Genomic DNA, 21,369 nt, shown 5'->3' with positions numbered 1-21,369 from the left:
TCCAGCCACCAGGATGCCGTGCCTCTTTTCTATGTAAAAAACAATGGTCTAAATTCCCTTACTGCTTCACCTTGATGAATTTTTGTGTGCTTTTATCTCACACATGAAAAGCTGTATCTTCAGCTGACAACTGTTTTATTGTGTTGATGTTTTCTACAGTTCTGTTTTGCTGGGGATAATTTTCTTTCTAATGTTAACCTAATGAAGCTCAGCATACATCCAATCGGGCAGACTACATTTATGTTTCATTCAGCCACAGTTCGTTTTCTATCTCACTCCTCCCGCACCCTCTTCATAGACTCCATGGGGGTGTGTGTGTGGAGGGAGGTTCTACTGCTGCTTCAACCCCGTTGGTGTTTGAAGATGTTGTGATTTGTACAACACTCATTATACAGGTTATTGTGATGAGGTGGCCTCTGCTCCTCAGAGTTGATCTCATCTAGCTGACTGATTCATCACACCTGGTAGTAATGTGTCTGTGTCTATATCTGTTCTGTGAAGCACTTGTGTCAGTAGTACTGATGATAGTTATGGACTGAAACGTCTGCTGCTACCTTTTTTGGGGCTGTCCAGTCCAGTTGTATTGGTGTGCAGGTATCTCTTGTCCTTTCATGATACCACTGTACTCATGACAGTAACTTTTGAGATATCAGACCGTAGCGACATTGCTCAGAGTCCAGCAGGATATGAAACACGAATGATGAGACAATCGTAACTTTTAAAAAACACAGACTAGCTACCACTTTAGCTGAGGTAAAACTAAAAGTAAGCATACTTGTGATGTTGTTAATAACTTCTAAACAGGAAAACCATCAGCGTACACAATTACGGCAACTAGGGTAGGTCAAACTTAAGCCAGGAGATTGGGCTTTGAGCTGTGGAGAATGTTTACAGCAGAAAGTGTGGGCTGTAATTTTCCCTCCAGAGCTACAAAAAATATAACTCAAGTTATAACAAACTGTATCTTTCCTTTGAAACATTTCACATTTAACACAAAATGGCTTTAAGTTCACCTTCTCATTATCAGAACTCACCATGCATGTATCTTGTGTGGTGGGTTGAGTAAAAAGTCTCTCCAGTTCGTTGCTGTCGGCCACTTTCTTCCCCACTGCGCTGCCATTGACCTCCATCTCTCTCCTGGCAGCCCCGTTCAGCCCTGAGGCCCCCTGGGAAGAGGAAGAGGATTCCAGCACTGCGCTGTGTCCCGCCTGAGGGGTGGCCTGAACTGTCTTACACATCATTAACCTGAGGATTACATGAAAGCACACACACATTAAACTATTGTCAGCTGCACACACACACACACAGTAGACCGACATTAACCTCCAACAGCAATTATTGGCAAGATGTTTCCATTGGTACCTTTTGTTGCTGTTGTGGTTTCTGTTGCTGTTTACACATCATGTTTGCACTGACCTGCCACGGTAGCTGAATACGAGGAAGAGCACACAGAAGATGATGCAGGTGACTCCGATGTGAATGCCGATTATGATGCCTGTCGTGGATGTTTTGCTCTGCTCGTCTTTCACACAGTCGCACGGGATGTCCAACACTGAGGGGATACAGAACAGCTCACAGTCAAACCATGTTAACCAATGTTTGTGTTAACAAGGCTACGTCAGGGAGGTGTGACACGTGTGTGTGTGTGACTGTGACGATTATCTTGACTTTGCTAAAGACAGAAGATGACATGAGACTCAGTGAGGTGCATTAAACCTGGATGCACTGGTGGTGATGTGGGACTGTGTAGCTACGTATGGTTGCGTTTGGTTGTGTCAGACAATCACCAGATTTCTCCACCGCCTCTCGAAGTGAAACAAATCGCAGGGTGGCGTTGCCGTCGCCGTTTTGGTTGTGTGCGAGCAGCTTTATCTCATAGACCAGTGAAGGATCTATACAAATAGGTAAGAGAGAGAGAGAGAGATGTTCAGACAGTGAGTAACCCTGCAAAGAGTGCAGATATTTAATCCTTTTCCTTGCTGAAATTAAGAGCAGGAAGCTTCATAAATAACTCATCAGTCACTCCCTGAGGAGTGTTTTTAAGTTCTCGTTTAATCTTCATCATCATCCAGTGCGGAGAGACTGTGAGATACTTGTTTATGAACACATTATTAAATATGTCTTCTGTAATGAAGACTATATGATGATTGAGATTATAGAAACAGCTCAAAAACAGATCATATTTGCTATGACACACTAAGCTGCAGTCCTAAGACACTAAACGTCTCACCCAGCTGAGTGATGTTGTACTGGGTGACGTTGCGAGGGAAGCTGATGGGACCAGTAAACAGCGGCGTGTGGGCTCTCCTGTAATACAGTCTGAAGCCTTGGTGCTGGCCCATCTTGGAGGAAGGTTCCCATGTTGCTTGTATAACACTGCTGTTCACCACCTTGGTGTAGAGGGACGGCGGCGCTGGCACTGCAACACAACACAGACTGATGAGCTTCATATCCACTGCATGGTCATGATGCGGCTCGAATTGGAACCACTCTTTTTTGGTATTCCTTTGGCAAAAGTTGCGGATTGTACCTGGTACTTCTTTGAAACTCAGTTGAGATTCAAAGCGAGCTGAGCTGATACTAGAAGGTGAAGTTAAAACACTGCAGACCACTGATCAGTCAGAAAGACACACCACAAGCATGACATCCTGCACAAACCCGCCATTTTTTAAAAAGTCGAACCACCCTTTTCTATTTACTCAACCAAGATTTTTTTTAAAACGGCAGCAGTTTCACGCAGCGTCGCCATGATAGTCAGCTTTGAGTCCTTACATTGTCAGGGTGCTATCTGTGGCGGAAAACAAAATTAAAAAAACACCTTGTATCAAAAGTGAAACAAGCTGAGTCGAATCTAACTGAACTAAGCAGTGAAAATTAAGCAATTGTAGCAACACTTAGAGCTTTTATTTTGTATCACCGGAGTGTGAATTATGGCACGTTATGTGTAAAAGCTTCATATCAGCAGTTTAAACGCTCCTAATCTTGCATGTTTTCACTCTCAGGAAACACTAAATAGCTCTGCTGCAAACCTCCATGCATGTTTATTACTGATGAAAAATGCTTTTTGAGTGTGTGTGTGTGTGTTTGTGTGTGTTCTGCTTCCAGCTCACCCTCCCCATGCGTGCTCTCGGTGACACTGTCTGATGGTTTGCTGGCCCCGTGGGATGTGTAGGCCTTGACGTAGAAAGTGTAACTGGTTGAGGGCTCCAGGTCCCTGATGATCTGCTGCAGCGTCACCTTACTCACGGCCTCCTCATACTCCATCTCCACTGGGTCTGAAGGAGGAGAGATGGGGGAGGACGAGATGGAGGAACAGAAAGAGGAGGAGAGATTAGAAAAGAGTGTGAGAAAGAGAGACATAAACAGAAGAAGAAAAGCAGGAGGAGGCATTAAAGTGATGGAAACCGGGATCAGGAGAGGAAACAATAAGTACAATCTGTTTCTGTCATCATTTTATGGTTATTGCCCATTTCACTGGTTTTATCAGAGCAGCTCTGTTAGGTAATAGCTAATCTAGTTTGGCCCTGGGAGCCTGAATGATAGTTGGCTGAATTGCAGGGGTGGAGTGAAGAGATGGAGGGGGTAAAAGGGGGAGTTACAAAGGAGGTGTTAACGCATTTTATTGCCCTCAATCCGGAGACAACCAACCATAACCACTATCTACCTCCAGCCCTCCAACCATAGGGCCATACCATCTTGGAAGGGTAATTACAGCAGATCCTATTGGTTGGCCCCGGGGGCCCTTAATTATCCTTCTGATAAAACTACTGAGGAGAACAGCAGCTGGCACTACGAGACCCTCACCACACACAAAAACACACACACACACACTCAACCATACACTTGCCGAAACACACACTGCATGTGCGTAAACAAGCATGCCCATGTACATGTACGAACACACACACACACACACACACACACACACACACACACACAGAGGGAGCATCATACCGATACACCATATCACACCATGTAGTCTACGCATACAGATCAAAAGGCAAAAAAATCAGATATTAAATGTTTTCGTATCCTTTTTATATCCCTTTGTGGGGACTTGTTCTGTAGCACCAAACACACTATCACGTGCATTTCCCTTCTGCTTGATCGAACGTACTGTAAGTAGCTTTGGATAAAAGCATCTGCCACATGAAAGAAGTATATATGTGATGGGAAATACTAAAAATGGTGCTTTTATTATAGTTTCCTCAATCTGCAACTGACACTGGTGATGGAGTCGCAATCTGGGACCCGTTTCATCGCATATGCAATATGAAAACTGCGACTTGCAAATTGAGATCATTTCCTCACATGTTCGTTTTGACACATTTAATTAATCACAAGGAACAGCACACTAAGCATGTGAGAAAAGAGTGACAAAGAGATGCTGGCACCATTTGTGATCTGCGTGCTCGCAAATTGTTTTTGTGAAAGGGGCCCCTCGCTGTCAATGTCAGAGCCGTCTGTCTTCATCACTTCAGTCTAACAACTAATTTACATGATCAAATTTTATGCTAACTTATTTTTATGTAATCGATTGGATATCACTTCGGTGCAGACCCACCTGAGGTCCTGCGGATGTGGAGCACGTAACCGATGATGTCCTGAGTGTTCTGATCCGGCTCCTTCCAGGACACCTGGATGTTGGTGGGTGAGAGGGCCTCGGCCTGCACGTTGGTGGGCACACCGGGCAGTCCATCGGCCCAGAGCACTGTGAGGCGGGCGCTGGCCTGTGTGGAGCCGGCACTGTTCTCAGCAATGCACTGGTAGATAGCCTCGTCATCCTGGCTAATGCCGTATATCGTCAGTGTGCTGTGAGAGGAGCAGTAAGGAAAGTGGGAAAGAAAAAATGTGAATATGAAAATGTGGAGGTGCAATCTGTAATTTAAGTAACAGGCCTAGAGCCAGCGAAAATCCTGGATGACTCAGAATATGTCATCAGGCGGATTTGAGCTGAGAGATTGAGCAGGGAGAGAGGTTTACCACAAATCATTTACACACACTACCCACATTGTTTTGACACAAAGCTGGTTGAAAATTGGCAAAGTATCCCTTTAAGTGATCACATGGTGACCCTAATCTCATCAAAAACAAGCTAAAACCTGTCCTTACTAGTTTTTGAAATATTCGGCAACCACCAAAACTGCTTCCTCTTTGATGAAAATAACTTTTTTATTTAAAATAAAGTGAAAAATAAAACAACAAACATTTTTACTGAAAGTATGAAGTCTTCCAGAAGATGAACACACTGTTTCTCCATACCTCAGATAAGGACTGCATAAAGTAAGGAAGATGAATGTGACAGTATGTCAAGAGGTACAGTGTTGAGCTGTGTGTGTTTGAGTGAATGAAAGAAAGAACACAATACAGACAGCAGCGGCCTGTAAAGAAGATCGTCACTCATGCATAGCGCAGACTTTCAAACTGATTCGTCTTCTTCTGGAACTCCCGTTGGAGTAGATCATTCTATTTCAGCGCTTCAAAAAAAAAAAAAAGTAATTTGCCTACATCAGTGAAACCTTTCATCTGTCCACGCACACAGATGCACTCACCTCATCACTCATACCTATACACACTCAGAACCTCCCACACTCAATGCCTTCACTCTATATTCTCTTTCTTCCGATCCATCGCTCTTCACTATCCTACCTGCACCACTCTGCTCTTTGTCTTTTTACTGTATCCCCGCTTCTTCTTCCCTCCCACGTGGTCTCTTTTCTGTTATAGAAGAAATATAAGCACTGTGTGTGCATGCCTTGTGTGTGTGCGTGTGTACGTGCGCATGCTGAGTAGGTGTTATAATGCGAGAATAAATAATCCACTTCTTTCATTTGTCCCGAGGCAAAAGAAAGAGCATTCAAAAGCACATGCCCCGTGCACAGCTCTGTCGGTCCTTATAACTTGGTGCAGGTGATGACAGGAAACATTAGATTGCTAGCAAATACATAGATGCATCGCACACAAGGGGGGTAAACTGCTTTGTCTTTTAATCTAATCTTCAATTGAAATGTTACCAACAACATGTTTGCCAATGGCTTCATCAGGTTTGCTTTACAATGCGCAGGTGCATTATGTGCTGAGTAGACTCCATATATGGACGTGTCTACATGCCTATAATTTGAAAATACCACATAGTGTATAAACAATTAGACACTATGCATTACATACACATCACAATGGATAGGTTTCAATAACAAAACATCTTTGAAATAAAACATTTAACAAACAATATGGAAATGAGACCCTGTGGCACAAAACACTTCTTCATGCCATTTTCATACCAAGGCCATTTCTGCTGTATTTAAGGTATAATACGCGCTGGAGAGAAAGTGAGGATGCACGAATAATGAACACCTTGGGAATATGGCAGGGCTTGATTTGTAGCTATGTCCATTTTCTCTACCTCAAGCTCTTGGTCATGGCATTTCAAGAGATCAGAAGCATTTTTTCAAATAAAGGGAAGAAAGCCCTCCGGCTTCTGGCTCTCATGCTGTGCTTTAAGTTGAAACAGTAGAATTGAATGCCACAGGAGTTCAACATATCTCGCAGCATCCCGCCTAATCTGTCACTTGCAGTTTGTAAGAACCTGTCGAACAGACTGTCATCTTTCTTTGACGGGCAGGTCGGCTGCTCGGTGTATTAAATCAGAATTTATTAAGAAATGCCAGGACGATCCCGTGAGAAAAAGCATGCCATTTATCGAAAGAACAACATTTCAGCCGTGCGCGATGTGCGTGGTCTGTCACTGGCCACCTCCTGGACCTGTGAAATGAGACATGAGGAAAGTGGCATTTCGGCTCTCTCGACGGACGGCGCTGAAGTCGTACCAGCCTCAGAGTGGTTTGTGAGAATGGATTTGTAAGGACGGGGGAGTGCTCTTCTGGGTCAGCGGGCAGGATGGAGAAGTGAATCATTCCATTTCCTTTTCAAAATTGATGTGCCAGGATACAATTACTGTACGTCTCTAATCTGGGTCAGAATAGGCTTCGAGGTGGAAGAGTTATTATTCTCTCCGGTCTGCCAGGTGGATTCAATCTGGATAATTATCAGGTCAAAGAGGCCCACTGTATTTCACCCTCTCTAAGACAATCTCACCTCTGACCCCCGAGGTGGCAGCAGTCGCCAGCCCTGGGCTCGCTACTCAACCATCACATTTTCTGACAGCCTTTCATATCAGTGATGGATGGAGTGTTTGCAGACAGACAGCTTTGACCAGACGCCACAGACGCAGCAAAGAGGCCCCCAGGGACGCACTGCCCTGATGCCACTGGGCCTGGATGGGCCCCTGAGTGTGTGAGGGGAATGCGGGGAAATTCCACAAGACGTTGCTTGTTTCAGAAGGTACAGTAGCGTCCAACCGCATGTATGCTAGCTCACACACACACGTATACATGCCTCGCCACATGCACACGAACTGATCCTGCTTATGAAATTCCACACCTGCAGTCAAAACCTTCTTCCCAACTTTCAGAATGAAAGCTTCAGTGGTTTCAATAAGTCTTCGAAATGATCTTATATAAATATTCCTTTAGTACAGTAATGGCTGCATATTAATGAACGAGCAATTTACAGTAAGTTGCTTTGTCTAAAATTTGAGATTAACAGTGTTTTCTTTTTGTACTCAAGATTCTGTGTCTTGACCTCATCTTTGGTGAGCAGATCCAGGTGTTTTTGGACATTTTACAGTTATCATTTGGTGAATAAGGAAACATAGGAATCTCTGTCTATCTTTCTCTGTGTCCTGCGCGTATCTAGGGAACCATTTATCCGATCTACTTCACACTTGGCGGGTGTATTGCTGGGATTCAAAGATTTGCATTGTTGAATGACACATTCAGTATTAATAAACTTTGAATAAACAAGCGAACAGTGCTTTGTGGCTCTGTGTAGTGGCGGGAGGAACGGGGCTTAAGGGCTCTGCATAGTCCAGCATGTCTTCTCAACAAATGAAGACACAGGGGATGTTACGCTGTAGCAAACTCAAACATTTCAAGCATCAGCAAACTTTCAGAATGAACAAATGCTTCCCGGACCCAAGGAAGTGCAGGGTCGAATGTGAAGCTGTTTGGATGTGCGGTTGGTAACGCTCTCCTGCCTGCTTGCACATGGCGAGACAAGAGGGAGAGATGCTGTAGTGGCGTCAGATTATTCTGAGCAGCAAATCTCAAAAAAGGTCTAAAAAGTTCACCGTGTGTGCCTGTTTGTGTGAGCTATACCTGCTATTTTAATCCACGCTCTACTTTATAACCGTGGTGGTGCATACTGAGTTGAGCATGTCATCACCTTCTTACATTGTGTACATTAGCTATACTAAACTATGATGCTAATAACATTCAATGTAGAGCTTTCAGTTATGATATACATGTAATGCTGGATAGTTTAATGATTAATGATGCATCATATTTTAATTGTTATATTTTGAAAGGAAAATCTGAATCTGCAAAGTGACATTTCTCTGTCAGGTAAATGTAGTAGTACACTGAGAAAGAATAGCAGCATCACTTATTAATTTCATATCTAAACATCATAATAAATGTATAGCTCTTTGGGGCCCAGATGTGTTGCTCAGTATTCAAAGAAGAGCAGTGTAGAGAATGAGGTTTGTTTGTATGAGCGGTTCTAGACTCTATCACAGGCCAAGTATATCCCACCGTTTCGAACAGTTATGTTTTGAACAGGCACTGCACTAGTTAATATAATAAAATTAAATACTCAGCAAAGTAGGATACTAAACTTATAAAGTTTTTTTGTCTGGAGAGCTGTTTTATTTCTAGAGGTCAGAGAGAAGTCTTTAAGATAAAAACTTTTTCTCATTTAAACAGTCCCAGTCAAAGAGATTACAAAGTGACACACAGCTCACTTTTGACCTTTTTTTTAAAGACTTTCTGATGAAATAGTTCAGACTTGAGTTTTAGAATACATTAATATGCAACAGCCGAGCATGGCCATCAACGATCCATACAATGTGTGAGGAAGAAAGAAGGATGGTGAGTCAGTGTGAGAGAAGAGGAGCTTTGGGAGGTATATGGCCTGAATTTTGGCTGTTTGCTTGTCTTACATGAGCTCCAAAGCCAAGCTGTCCTGTCCTGACAGGTTGACACCATCATTTACTCATCAGTTCAAGGTCATTTCACAGATTGATGGATAAGGCCGTGGGCCAGGGGAGTGGCTGACAGCGGGGCCTTGGGCCTGTTGTTCGGCTGTGTTTACTCTCTGTTGTCTGTGAGCGGCACCCCATCAAAAGCCAGCGTGGCCATTCTGGATCCCGCGAGAGGGAAAGGGGGGGAAAAAAGATGGGGACAAAAAGAGAACAGGAGGAAGAGGTGGGGGAGGGGGAGAGGAGGAGCGATGAGCTGTCTGTGGCCTGAGAGGAGGGAAGGGCCCAGGGATATGACTGATTACAGGCGGGGTCAGAGTTCAAGGCCAATGCCCAGGCCCCAGCTCTCTGTAATGGGGGCAGGAAGGGGGATGTGGGGCACAGAGAGGGGCCGCAAACAAGAAAGGCAGGTCTTGGTGAAAGAAAGGGAAGAAAAAGGAAAAAAAAGAAAAAGAAAATCCTTTGAAAGGATTCTGCAACAAAATGTCCAGGTTTGTGTGGTAGCCTGTTCCTTCAGATGTTGGCCATTAATTATAAAACACACCACGGCGCTCCCCCCCCCCACACACACACACATTTGAAACACGTCCCTTTGCTATATAGCTTAAACTCTCTCTACAACGATGTTGAAAGGATTCCAGATTTTCTAAATTATTTAGAGAAATGGAGTAAATTAGAAAAATGCCCGTGGGATCTCCCTCTCATATCTTATCTGCGAGGAAATTAAATTTTCCTAATCATCAGTTACAGTCTCGCTTTTAAAACAACTGGACGGGCTGAATTTCCATTTCACCGTTCGTACACCGTCTGATGTGAGATCACAGCTTGTACGTGTTGTATGATTACACGTGTCAGCTTTAGAGACTTAAGAGTGAGCCGAGTCCTTGTGCGTAATTAGCAACAGCTCTCACAGAGGCTTCAAATAACCACAATAGCGTGTTTTACAGGAGCCTGGTCAGCAAGGGCCAATAATGAATGGGGTAACAATAATGCGTGTGTGTGTTTGAGCATGTGTGCAGGTGTGTGTGCGAAGGTCTGGGGAGACACATGGCTTCACCCTGATCGTTGACGTCTGTTTACACAGGCAGCTAATCAGATCCTCTGTGACATCATTGCGTCTTGTGCAGCGTAGCTGTGTCCTCGTCGTGTGTGATCTGTGTGTAAAGACCATGTGTGGACGAGGAGTAGAAGGAGCAACACGTTTGTGAATTTTCATGTTTGATTATGCGTGTGCACAAAATGAATGATGGCATGCACCACGGGGCTATTTGTGCACATGCGGGGCTCACTTGCTTTTTGATTAATGTGTGTGCATGCGTGTGTGTGAATGAAATGTACAATCGATTCCCCTTCCTTCCCTTGTCCGACTTGCTTTGAAGGTCAGCGTCATGAGAGATGGCCGAGGGGAGGAACCTCAGCATGCGTATATTTTTACACAAACACACACACACATACACAGTTAAACCCACCACACACACTAATTAAAATCTCTGTATGCTGCACTCACTGTATATCTAAGCTTCCCGTATCCGACGGAGTATGTATTTATATAAGACCAGTATCGTGCTGCTCCAAGCTGTTGAATACCATTTGCATATCATTACTTTTGTTTTGGCTTGGTTCAGGAGGTAAATTGCGCCTCGTGCCACATCATTTTCTCTCCCTTTCAGGACCTCCTCTACATTAAAAAACACACCACATGGCTTTTTTAGCTTCAGGTGAAACTATGGATTTGGTGGGGGGGGGGGCATGTTAGCCTCTAATCAGAGGGGCTGGTGTGGCAGGGATGCACTGATCTGACACTTATATCGGGCTGATACTGTCTCCAGGCTCTGAAATCAAAATTGTTTACTGCCTGCCACTGTGGCAGCCAAGAATTTTTTTTGTCTGCCACTCAGAAATTTTATTTGCTAGTTTTGAAACCTTTGCGCTTCAGATTCTGCCAATAACATTAATGTAAAGAATGTTAGCTTTCAACATATATGTACAAAAAACCTTATATGCATGGTAAATTCACAAAGTCAAACTACAGTGTGGGTTTAGGGAGTTCTATTTTTCGGGGTTTGGGGATGGAGGGTGGGAGGGCACTGTACACTTACAGGAAGGCACCTGTCTATGTTCGGAGGCAAGACATGGGGGCTTTACTTGGGTCTTGAGGAGCTGCAATGCTATTTCATGGACAAACTGAAACCTACACTTTATACGCTGACCACATGACAATTATTACCTTTAAATTTCTCCTCTGCTACTATTGCTAATACTTGAGTGTTCTGATCCATGTTCTCTCACTCTCATGTGACCACATAGTTGCTACGCACTGGGCTACTGCTTCACAGGAAATAGGAGGTAGCTGGTGAAGTTCATACAGTAACGTATATATGCATGTGTGCACACATTAGGGGCGGCTGTGGCTCAGGAGGTAGAGTGGGTCGTCCACTAATCGGAAGATCAGTGGTTTGATTCTTGGCTTCTCCAGTCCGCATGTCAAAGTATCCTTGAGCAAGATGCTGAACCCCGTATTGTTCCTGATGGTTGTTCCATTGGCGTGTGAGTGTGTTGAAGCTGTATAGCAGGTGGCCATTTGTACGGTAGCCTTGGCCACCAGTGTGTGAATGGGTGAATGTGACTTATAGTGTTTGAGCGGTCGGAAGACAAGAAAGGTGCTATACAAGAACAGGCCCATTACCATTTAAGTCTTATTGATGGTTATTTGTTAGACTTTGGTGAACTTCGACTGTCAATCGCAATGAATAACGTTCTACAGCTGATAGAGTTTCTTTCATATTGCAGTTCTGAGCAACTCTTAAATGTGTAGCTCTAACCTTGCTACACGTCTTTCTGTTGTGCATCTTTCCTCCGCCAAAGTTTCAGGTGGCCTGACGATTTGACCCAGCACTGCCAACAATTTACATTTGGCAGGTATTGGTAACAATTGGGCCGATCTGGTTAATTCAGTTCTATATTATGTCTGATTAAATGTGTGCATACTATGTCATGTGTCATCAGGGGATAGACAGCATAGCTGAGGGAGCCAACAACAAACATGTCAGCTGTTTGGAGATACCTAACGCTTGCTATGCTGACAAATTCTAGACTATGGCTTCTGGCAATATCTGCAAAGCCAGTGTTTCGAGGGGTTGTGAAACCCCTGTTAATTTAGATGATTTTGTTTTATCGAGTTGCTGGTGCACAGTTCATTATTTTAATAATAATGAAAGCAATTTTTAAGTCAAGCCTGATGTTGCCTCACATATAAAAATAGATCCCAGTCACTTGCACACATTAAGGCATACAGTGTATAATTAAACACTGGTGTCGAGCAATATCTGAAACCTAGTTATTGGTATCAGGACTGAAAAAGTTGGATAGGTTTCCATTTTTAATGACCTGGAGTTCCATCAGATTATGTTGATAATAATGTGAAAAAGGACACACTGTATTGAACAAAACTCTTCACTGGCCATTCAAATCAATCAAAGCATTCAGTGTTAATGTGTTTAATTTGTTTTCCATACAACACTAGTTCCTGACAACTAAAGCAGAATAAATGTTTAAGCAATTCAAGTCACTCTGTTGTGCTTAGTGAAAGATTGTTGCTGGTTTCGGTTAAATATTGATAACATTGATGCATCTTGTGCTTAAATTGACCTTTTTAATATTTAACACAAACCATGTTTTTTTTCCTAACCGTAACAAATTATTCTAGCAGTCTGAAGTGAACAACACTGGAGGCAGCACACCAATCCTGGGCTGTGGTGACACATAAAGTCATCAAATACCTCCTGGAGTGGAAAAAAACATTGAGCTGAGATGATCTGTCCATTATTTATATCCAGAAAAAAATAACTGCCAAACAATGTTGATAATAAATTGTCATTTTTATGATACGTTTTTGGCTTTGCAAATGTGAATTGATTATTTTTATTGTACTTGTACTTTAATTGTACCATATAAGTCGACTGTACGGCTTATTGAGAACCATACATGCATTGTTGTAAGCCGATGCCTTCCAGTAGCTGTAGTAAGTATTACAGGAGCTGAGGAGGAAGTCGGGTGATGTAGTATAAAAAGTGACATAGTCTGTGTTAAGTTGTATAAAGATGGAAAAAGTCCCTACAAGGTGAGTGGATGGTGGTGGATGGGTCAAACAAGCCAACATGTTCTCATCCCAAGTCGTTACATATCACTGCTTTGTCAGTGGCCTTTCACGTCTACATATTATGTGCTAGGTATCCTTCTGCATCTGCTGCTGACGTCCAGGCCTTCCCACATGGCTAAGTTCAGACAACAAAAGCCTGTGGTTAGGTTTGAAAAAAAATCACTGTCACACATATCACACATCATAACACAGTGAAATGTTACGTCCGGCTGCTTTACATACTGACGCTGCAGAGCCGCGTATCATATTGCCGCAAAAGGTGGCTTTTGGCATCAAGGGGTCTGATGCCCAAATCATTGACAAAGTGGCGGTATTCGAAGACTTTGCAGTGAGAATGAGCTGAACAAGCACAGGACTTTCACCCAGGAGACTGGTGTTCATGGCCCAAAGTCTACATTGACGTCTTTAATAACAACGCAGCATAATATGCTAGTATGTGTAGCATACTACGCTTGTAACCTATGTGACGTGGTATATATCTAAATAAATATATATATCTTTCAGTGGTGTTGTGGTAGTTGATGAGGTGGGTGTACTACCAACAGGTGGGTAGGTTACCTAGGAGGGTCCTGGGTATACTCTGCTATATATTCCAGTGTTTTTTGGCTAATAGGTGGGTATACCCCGTACAGTATACCTGCATACACCCTCCACTACACCACTTACGTCTATCAAGTGACATACGTCCTGTTATTTTAGTGACAAAAGTACTAATTTAAAGCCAAACCATGATGTTTTTATAAACGTAACCACTAAGATTTATAGCGAAATGGGGACGTTTCATCACTTTAAGGACATGTTTTAAACTGCAACCATTAGGATGGTAATGCCTTTTTGGGGACAGTCATGTCTGTCACTTTGGAAGTCAGTGGAAATTGACCTCTTCTGTCGTTTAGGTGAGAGAGGGTGTTGTTTTGGACTGTTGGCCAGACAAAACACATCAGCTGTTTTTCTATACTATTTTCTGATGTTTAATCTAGACAATGAATTTATTATTTTTAAAAAATGCAGATTAATCAAATATGAAAATAATTTTAAGCCCTTGTTGCCAATAAACAAAATTCAGCAATCAGTTACATTTACTCCAAAATAAATGAGTTGTATATAAATACAATGTAGAAGACAGGGTTAACACTCTGATGTCCAGATATTAATTAAGGAATATTAAATCATGGACTGTGATAATGAATCAGACTGTGATGTGCTCTTTCTCCTCACCTCACAGTTCAGCCACACAATGCAAAAAGATGCACATAATGCTGCTCTGTGCTCTAAATGGCTGACTGCATTTCCTGGTCAACTAGCTGAGTTTATGAGCTAATTAGCTAATGGTAGATCTCAAGCTGAGGCCTGCCTCCTTAACCAATCACAGAGCAGGCATTGTGATGCATGACATCCACATTATAGTAGGTCTATAGCATACACTAATGGTGGCAAGTGGAAAACGCTGTGATGCTCTGACGACCTGCTCTGTCTTTCTCTTTCTCTCCTCATTTGCTCTTCCTGCCGACTCATCATTTCTCTTTTGACCACCCGTTCATTTTTCTCCTTTTTTTCCCCCTACGTCTAAGTCCAGCCTCTCATTTATTTCTTCCCTCTCCTCTTTCCTCCTTTGTTAGTCCCTCGCTCCATCTCCCTGACTAATATAGACTGGTGTGGGCAAGTGGGAGTGGAGCAGTGTCTGTGAGCGATGGAGGTGTCTGCTCCCTTCACTCACTGATATGCAGTGCAAGTATTGATTTTTTTTGGGGTGCAAATTTAATATATTCACTTCATACTTCTCTTTTATGAATAATAACAACATGCACGGATGGTTGGCTGCCAAGGTCAACTGGAAAAATTGAACTTTCCGTGTGCATTAATGCATAACAGAATTTACTCAGAAACACATTTGCTGGATGGATGGAGTATAGCAGTGTACAATTACACACTCAGAAGTGCTAGCAACAGGCTGCACGCTTATGTGTTACCCTTAAATAATGCCCTCAGGCTACAGGAAAACTGTTGATCATGAAATGTTATCAGCCATCGTTCTGTAAAACTCATATGCAGCTTCTTTGAGAGTAGAAAAACAGGTCCAGCATGCAATCACTCCTTTATATCATCTCTAAGATAGTACCCCACTGCCACATACGGTACCGTGACGCAGAAAACAGCCGCTGCAACGTGCAGCCTCTACAGCGCGAGGTGCTGGGAATGGTAACTAACAGAGCTGGTTGCTGGGTCCTCCTCCTCATGACATTCCTGGGGACTGCCATGGGAAAGCATCCAACATCCAGTCAATACGCTGCTTGCATACAAAAGCACAAATAAATTGAGGCTCATGTCTTGGCAGGCGTAAATTCCAGCAGCTGCCGCGTTAGAAGCAACAGAAACGCGGAGAAATTGAACATTTGATGATGCCAATGATCAGATCAAGGCAGCAGTGATTAATACTGACATCCATATTACTTCTGTGAGCTGGGTCCAACTTTGTGAGGATTCAGTGAGTGCCATCACAGTTAGGAGGGGAATCTGGGCTGTGTTAATGACAGTGTGCATTACGTGACAGCCTGTTTATGGCTCTTTTTCAGATTAAATAAATAATAAAATCACTGTACCACTTTCTGATAAAGGCTTTATAAGGCTATAACAGCCCCATTAAGGGTTTACAATGCTTTATAGATCAGTTATAAAACATTAATAAGAGCAGTTATAAATGTTGGTAATCCATCAATAAATGCTTGTAGGCTTCACACTTTCTAGTAAGTTGTCACTTGTTAATAAGCTTTTAAGAAATGGTTTGTGATCCAGACTAAGTGGACCACTCGAGGGTCTTACTGATGAGTTTAAGAATGTCTTGCTGGAGGACAAACACCAGCCACAAGATTTTTCACTGCCTGGCAGCTCAAAAGTTACTCTGATGGAAGACTTTAAATGATTTATTAAGTATAAGTGGGCTAAATTATTTATTATGCATTGATAAAGACTCACAAAGCCTTTAAGTAAGTAAAGGGAGAGTTAAAAGTGGTACGGGAATCCCTCCTGGTAGAAGGTTGCCATCCTATCAATCTGTTAAGCGATCTCTCCTCTCTTATAGTCCCACAACATCTCCAATTTTTCATTTTAATAGCTTTACTGTGGACAAGAAAAATGGTACAATCAATCAATCATCAGCTCAATCTGTTAACAGACCACTCTAACCTAAAAAAGCTCACAGCAACCCTAAAGCACAATCTGATCCCGTTATATAACACCTGTGCTGTGTCTCAAATTGGATATTTCTGTCATTACACTTACATGTAGTACACGGCAAACACTATGTACTTCCTCGCATAGTGCACAAATTTTGACGGGGATGTGTTGTCTCCAATCAAACATGCCTGTGGTGCACTTACGGGAAATATCTATCACAAGATTTCATAACTTTTCTTCTACTGTTTGGGAAATTGCAACCGGGCGGATCATTCTCGACAACATGAGACAAACAATTCACTTGCCAAAATATATGTTTGCTATACCTGCGTGCTTGCTCACTTAACTTCTTCTGTTTTCTTTCTTTGTTTAGTTACTGCATTGAAAATCAACATGCTTTCACAACATGTTTTATTATCTATGAATGAGCGGCTGATACTTGCTGGCTCTATCACTATCTGATCTACTGTGTTAATGATAGCTGCTGCATGTTGTACATATTCACCACTTGTCAAGCAATAACAGGCATTAACACCAAATATAAATACGCTTTTAGATCATATAGCTTCCACCATAACACAGGTAGCGTCAATGCCAGGTGATAAAATGTGTCGCTGTTAGGTAGCTAACAAGATAACAATAGCATACATGTTACTGTTTATGGTACCAAATGATTACAGGATTAATCCAGTAGCATAGTGGTAGTGAAAAGTACACATGTATATTTATGCTTTGGTGTTCATGGTGGTAATCAGCCGACATTTCATAAGTTAAAAATGTGTTTGTGGTCCCATCCCTTCTGCTACGTAAGTGACATGATGACAGTTGAGGGTGAGAGGTGTCCAATGTTGCACAATCAACATTTTGACCGTTATGAGTGCACCACACGGTTACTCATAGTACCAGCATTTTCCCATAAATCTCAGTGTAAATGTATGCATGTACGTAAAGTAGCAAGTACAGAACTATCTGATTTAAGACACAACGCTGGTCTCCTTTCCTGCAGTTTATCCAGAGCTGATCCCTTTCCACACCGCCGTACTCACTCAGATCTTCCCAAAGCTGATCCCTTTCCACACCGCCGTACTCACTCAGATCTTCCCAAAGCTGATCCCTTTCCACACCGCCGTACTCACTCAGATCTTCCCAAAGCTGATCCCTTTCCACACCACTGTACTCACTCAGATCTTCCCAAAACCAATATGCCAATATGACAACTCACAACAACCAATAACCAACAATATGCTTTTTTAAGTGGAATATTTAGTACAGTAGTATGAACAATAAATTGGTGCATCAGACATAAGCTGGCAGAAGTCTCAAAGACACGATGCCAAGAAAATTGGCAAGAAAATGCAGCCCTCTCCTTTGCTTAACACTACAAATTAGGGTGCCAAAAAAGGTCTTTTGTGAAAACAATACTTCTGACAGCACTAACAAAAACTGAAAAAGCTGAGCTATTCTTTTGTTTCGCCATTTTTTCCTGCACCCTGAGGAATCTGTGGGCATTCCTGAATATATGAATACGTTTACAAAAGAACACAAGGCAAAGGCTTTTTAATGTACCTGTTGTTGTTCCTGAGTTTGATGTGTCCCCCGGGCTCCAGGATCTGCCCGTTCTTCAGCCAGGTGAGCTGGGGCTCGGGCTCGCCCTGTGCCTGGCAAGTGAAGATGGCGGTGGTGCCGACGGGCCGAGCGATGGACTGCGGAGCTTGAACAAACTCTGCTGGAGCTGAGAGAGGAGGGAGGCAGAGAGTCAGTTAAGTTGGCCTCGTTCCCACAACCAAAAGGACAAGTGCCAGGAAAATCAGTGCCAGAGAAACAAACTGGAAGATGTGAGCGAGACCTAGAGGTGCAATATCTTGAGTTACAAAAAAAAAAAAAAGTGAAGACTGACATTGATAAAAAGACAGAAAGAAATACAAGATAAGCGAAAAACCAGAGAGCCCACGGGGTGTGCATGCAGCTGCCCTTTATTATAAAGAAGCAGAGTACTGCATTATACCGTAGGTGTATGGATAAATAGTGTTGCAAATCTATAATTCAGGGTCAATTAGCAGGATTATACGAGACACTAGATCAGTGCAAATACAGTGCGATGGAAGAGAGAGCAGGAAAGTGGAGAGAAAACAGCAAGACAATCAACATCAGCCCTACTTTGAGACTAATGTGATTTAAAACAGCAACACATTTACAGGAAAATAAAGTGATGCAGTTTATAGTTTCATCATATCCTGCCTCATATATGCTTCAGGCTTTCCAGCTATGGTCAATTAGTGGTAATAACTTATTCATATGAAACGGTTCTCTTAGCAGAGAAGGTACTTTCTTTAAATCACAGAGTAATTACAGTTATATCCGCTGGAGTTTAATTTCTGGCTTGGTGTTTTTATTTGAGCTGACAGACAGAGAGGTATTGCACTTCTCTTCTCCGTACTCATTATTGTCCCAGCGGTTATCTGTGATTTGATAACCTGAATTATTTATGCCCATATTAACTAAGAAAAAATGTTATGGTAATTATAATATCTCAGAGTCTTCACTAGAGGGTAGAACGCTGGAATACTAGGGTGTATCATATTGCCTGTTATAAAAAAAACAAAAAGAAGCTTTCCTTCTGTGCCGATCATTTGACTCATCATTAGCTGGTGGGATTGAGCAACTAAAGTCAAACTGTGACCTTACACCTTTTAACACTGATGCTGGCTGAAATAAAACAACATTTAATTCTGTTGAGTGATTTTTAACACAGAGGTAAACCTTGATTAGTGTGGTGATACCTAAACAGCGACTCTTGTTCATTAAGAAAAAAAATGCTCATTAATTCTTACTGAAGACTTAAAGATGGGATAGGCAATTTAATTTTGGCATCAGTGGGAGAAAATCCCTTGATAAACCTTGAGCATGTTATAATTCAAGTGGTCTTAAAGACAGCTACTTCTGCACCTCGTCTCAGCTTTGCTTTTAGGCTTTAGAAAATCTAAGTAGACTGGCTGTTCTACAAATGCAGATGCGCGCGCACGTCCCTTCGATGAAACCCTGATTCGGTAGTGGAGAACTTTGCAGGGATTAGTTGCTATTCCACCATTGGCAACAACTGCCTACACTGCAAAGCAACCCAAAAAAGGGAGACGGACTTATCAGGCGTCTGGCGTAAACGTAACAAAACACGTGTGACAACATCGGCAAAGTGTTTAACAGATGGAAAGAAAATGTTATTAATAGTTTAGCTTCAACAAACCGGAGCCAAAGGCTCACAGCTGCAGCCTCAAATTCGTGTTCATGTAGCTAACCTTGGATCACAGTGTGTGCTCCGCCTCTCTCCCCACCACTACAGACCACCTCTGGAGAGCAGGCAGGAGCTCCAGTGATGGACCAGCCAATGCAAACCCCAACTCCGGGGGAACCCACCTCCACACTGGATCGCTTTACAGGTTGGACCTGTTGTGCCACCCAGTGATGAGGGGTTTGCAACTGCCGAATACGAGCCTCTACAGCTGCCAACCACAGATCTGTCTCTCTGTATCTCTCCTCCCGGGGAAGCAGTCCACAGCAGAGGGGAGCAAGGCAGAAATACCATGGGGTGGCTAGCTAGCTAATTGTTTTCTCATTTATATTCTGATTAACAGAGATAGAGCGGCGCAAGGAGGGGCTGAGTGAATGAGCTGCGTGCAACTGTACAATGACACAGAATTAAATCTATGGGAAACACTGAGTTACTGCGTGAAGCATGCGCGCATACACCTGTGGTTGTCTGGTTGGAGGAGCTTGGGACAGAAGGGGTGGGGTGTGGCTGCAGGAGGAGGGTGTATTTTCTAAAAAAATGTTTTTTTCTTTTTTCAGATGTCTGCTTATCTCAGCTTTAAATCTTGACAAACAGGTCACAAATATTTAGTTTCATTTTTAAAAACATTGCCAGAACACTCTGAGAAAGGGCATCTTGCCTGAAATGTCCATGTGGCATTAAATATTCAAACTGAAGTGTTGTCCTGAGCTTTACTTTGTTTTTTAAAAAGGTTCAATAATTTCCTTAAACTGTTGGCCGATGCAGTTTTTAGCCAAAGAACACGACTAAATATTGGTTGGGGAACATTTTTTTCTGCTCAGATTAACATGCATTTGGTGCACTAGTAATTTATTTACAGCTGCAGTGTTCATGTTCACTGACATGAATGAACCTAACAATAGTCTTTGGACAACAATGGAGGTCTATAGCACAGAGGAATAAGTTATATCAGCAGCTGTTTACACAGACAATACTTGTTAGTAAGATCGACTTGTTGGTTTTATCTTTTCAAGGGATTTGTTGACAATAAGAAAATTACTGAATAGCATCACTCTTATCATTTCATGCAACAGCCACATTTTTAGCCATTCAAATACCTTTGTTTATTATTTTTCTTTTCTCCAGTTTAGTATTTCCACTGTTCTGTCCTAAGGTCTTGTTCCCACCCTAATAGACAAAATGTTGTCTGACACTTTTTCAATGTAAGCATTTCCATTCTCCCATTGGAAAAGCTAGGGGACCCTGAGGCACTTGAATGGAGGCTGCTGACAGCGTGTGATGGTCCTTTCATTTATCTCTCCCTCCTTCCTGGCTTCATTCGCTCTTTCTCTCCCGCTCGACATGTTCTTTGAGGGCTGTCTTAAAGGTGAAGGTCACAGGGAGCTCGAGAAGATATTGATTTGCACCTGTAAGGGTGTGGGTTAGATCATCTGCACCACCCATCCATCTTGCTCTTGTTTTTCCCTTTGGGCTGTCACAGTTTGACTCCTCCTCTGGTCTTTGTTTCTCTTGTTTCTCTCTCTTTTTGTAGCCCCAAGGAGCCAAAATGAACGTAATTGATTTGCTGTATCAGTACATTTGTTTGATGTGTGATGGTTTCATGAGTACTCTTGTCTGCATTTATCTGGAGTTTGAGTTCCTAACCGCTCTTTT

General features: G+C 42.6%; 1 protein-coding gene across 1 annotated transcript in view; it reads right to left on the bottom strand.

Annotated features, from left to right (window-relative positions):
• The window catches only part of igdcc3 (immunoglobulin superfamily, DCC subclass, member 3), an 81,317-nt gene that overhangs the window by 11,747 nt on the left and 48,201 nt on the right, over positions 1-21,369 (bottom strand). Inside the window, exons 7-13 of the mRNA XM_033620654.2 lie at positions 17,997-18,162; positions 4,565-4,812; positions 3,111-3,275; positions 2,231-2,419; positions 1,788-1,892; positions 1,417-1,552; positions 1,035-1,245 (exon numbers count right to left, since the gene is read on the bottom strand). Of these exons, the coding sequence (XP_033476545.2) occupies positions 1,035-1,245; positions 1,417-1,552; positions 1,788-1,892; positions 2,231-2,419; positions 3,111-3,275; positions 4,565-4,812; positions 17,997-18,162 (1,220 nt within the window). The remainder of the gene's footprint in view (positions 1-1,034; positions 1,246-1,416; positions 1,553-1,787; positions 1,893-2,230; positions 2,420-3,110; positions 3,276-4,564; positions 4,813-17,996; positions 18,163-21,369) is intronic.

This window comes from Epinephelus lanceolatus, chromosome 2 (genome assembly GCF_041903045.1).
Source record: "Epinephelus lanceolatus isolate andai-2023 chromosome 2, ASM4190304v1, whole genome shotgun sequence".
Lineage (NCBI taxonomy): Eukaryota > Metazoa > Chordata > Actinopteri > Perciformes > Serranidae > Epinephelus > Epinephelus lanceolatus.
The sequence above is the reverse complement of the archived record's forward strand: the minus strand, read 5'-3'. Positions and strand labels throughout refer to the sequence as shown.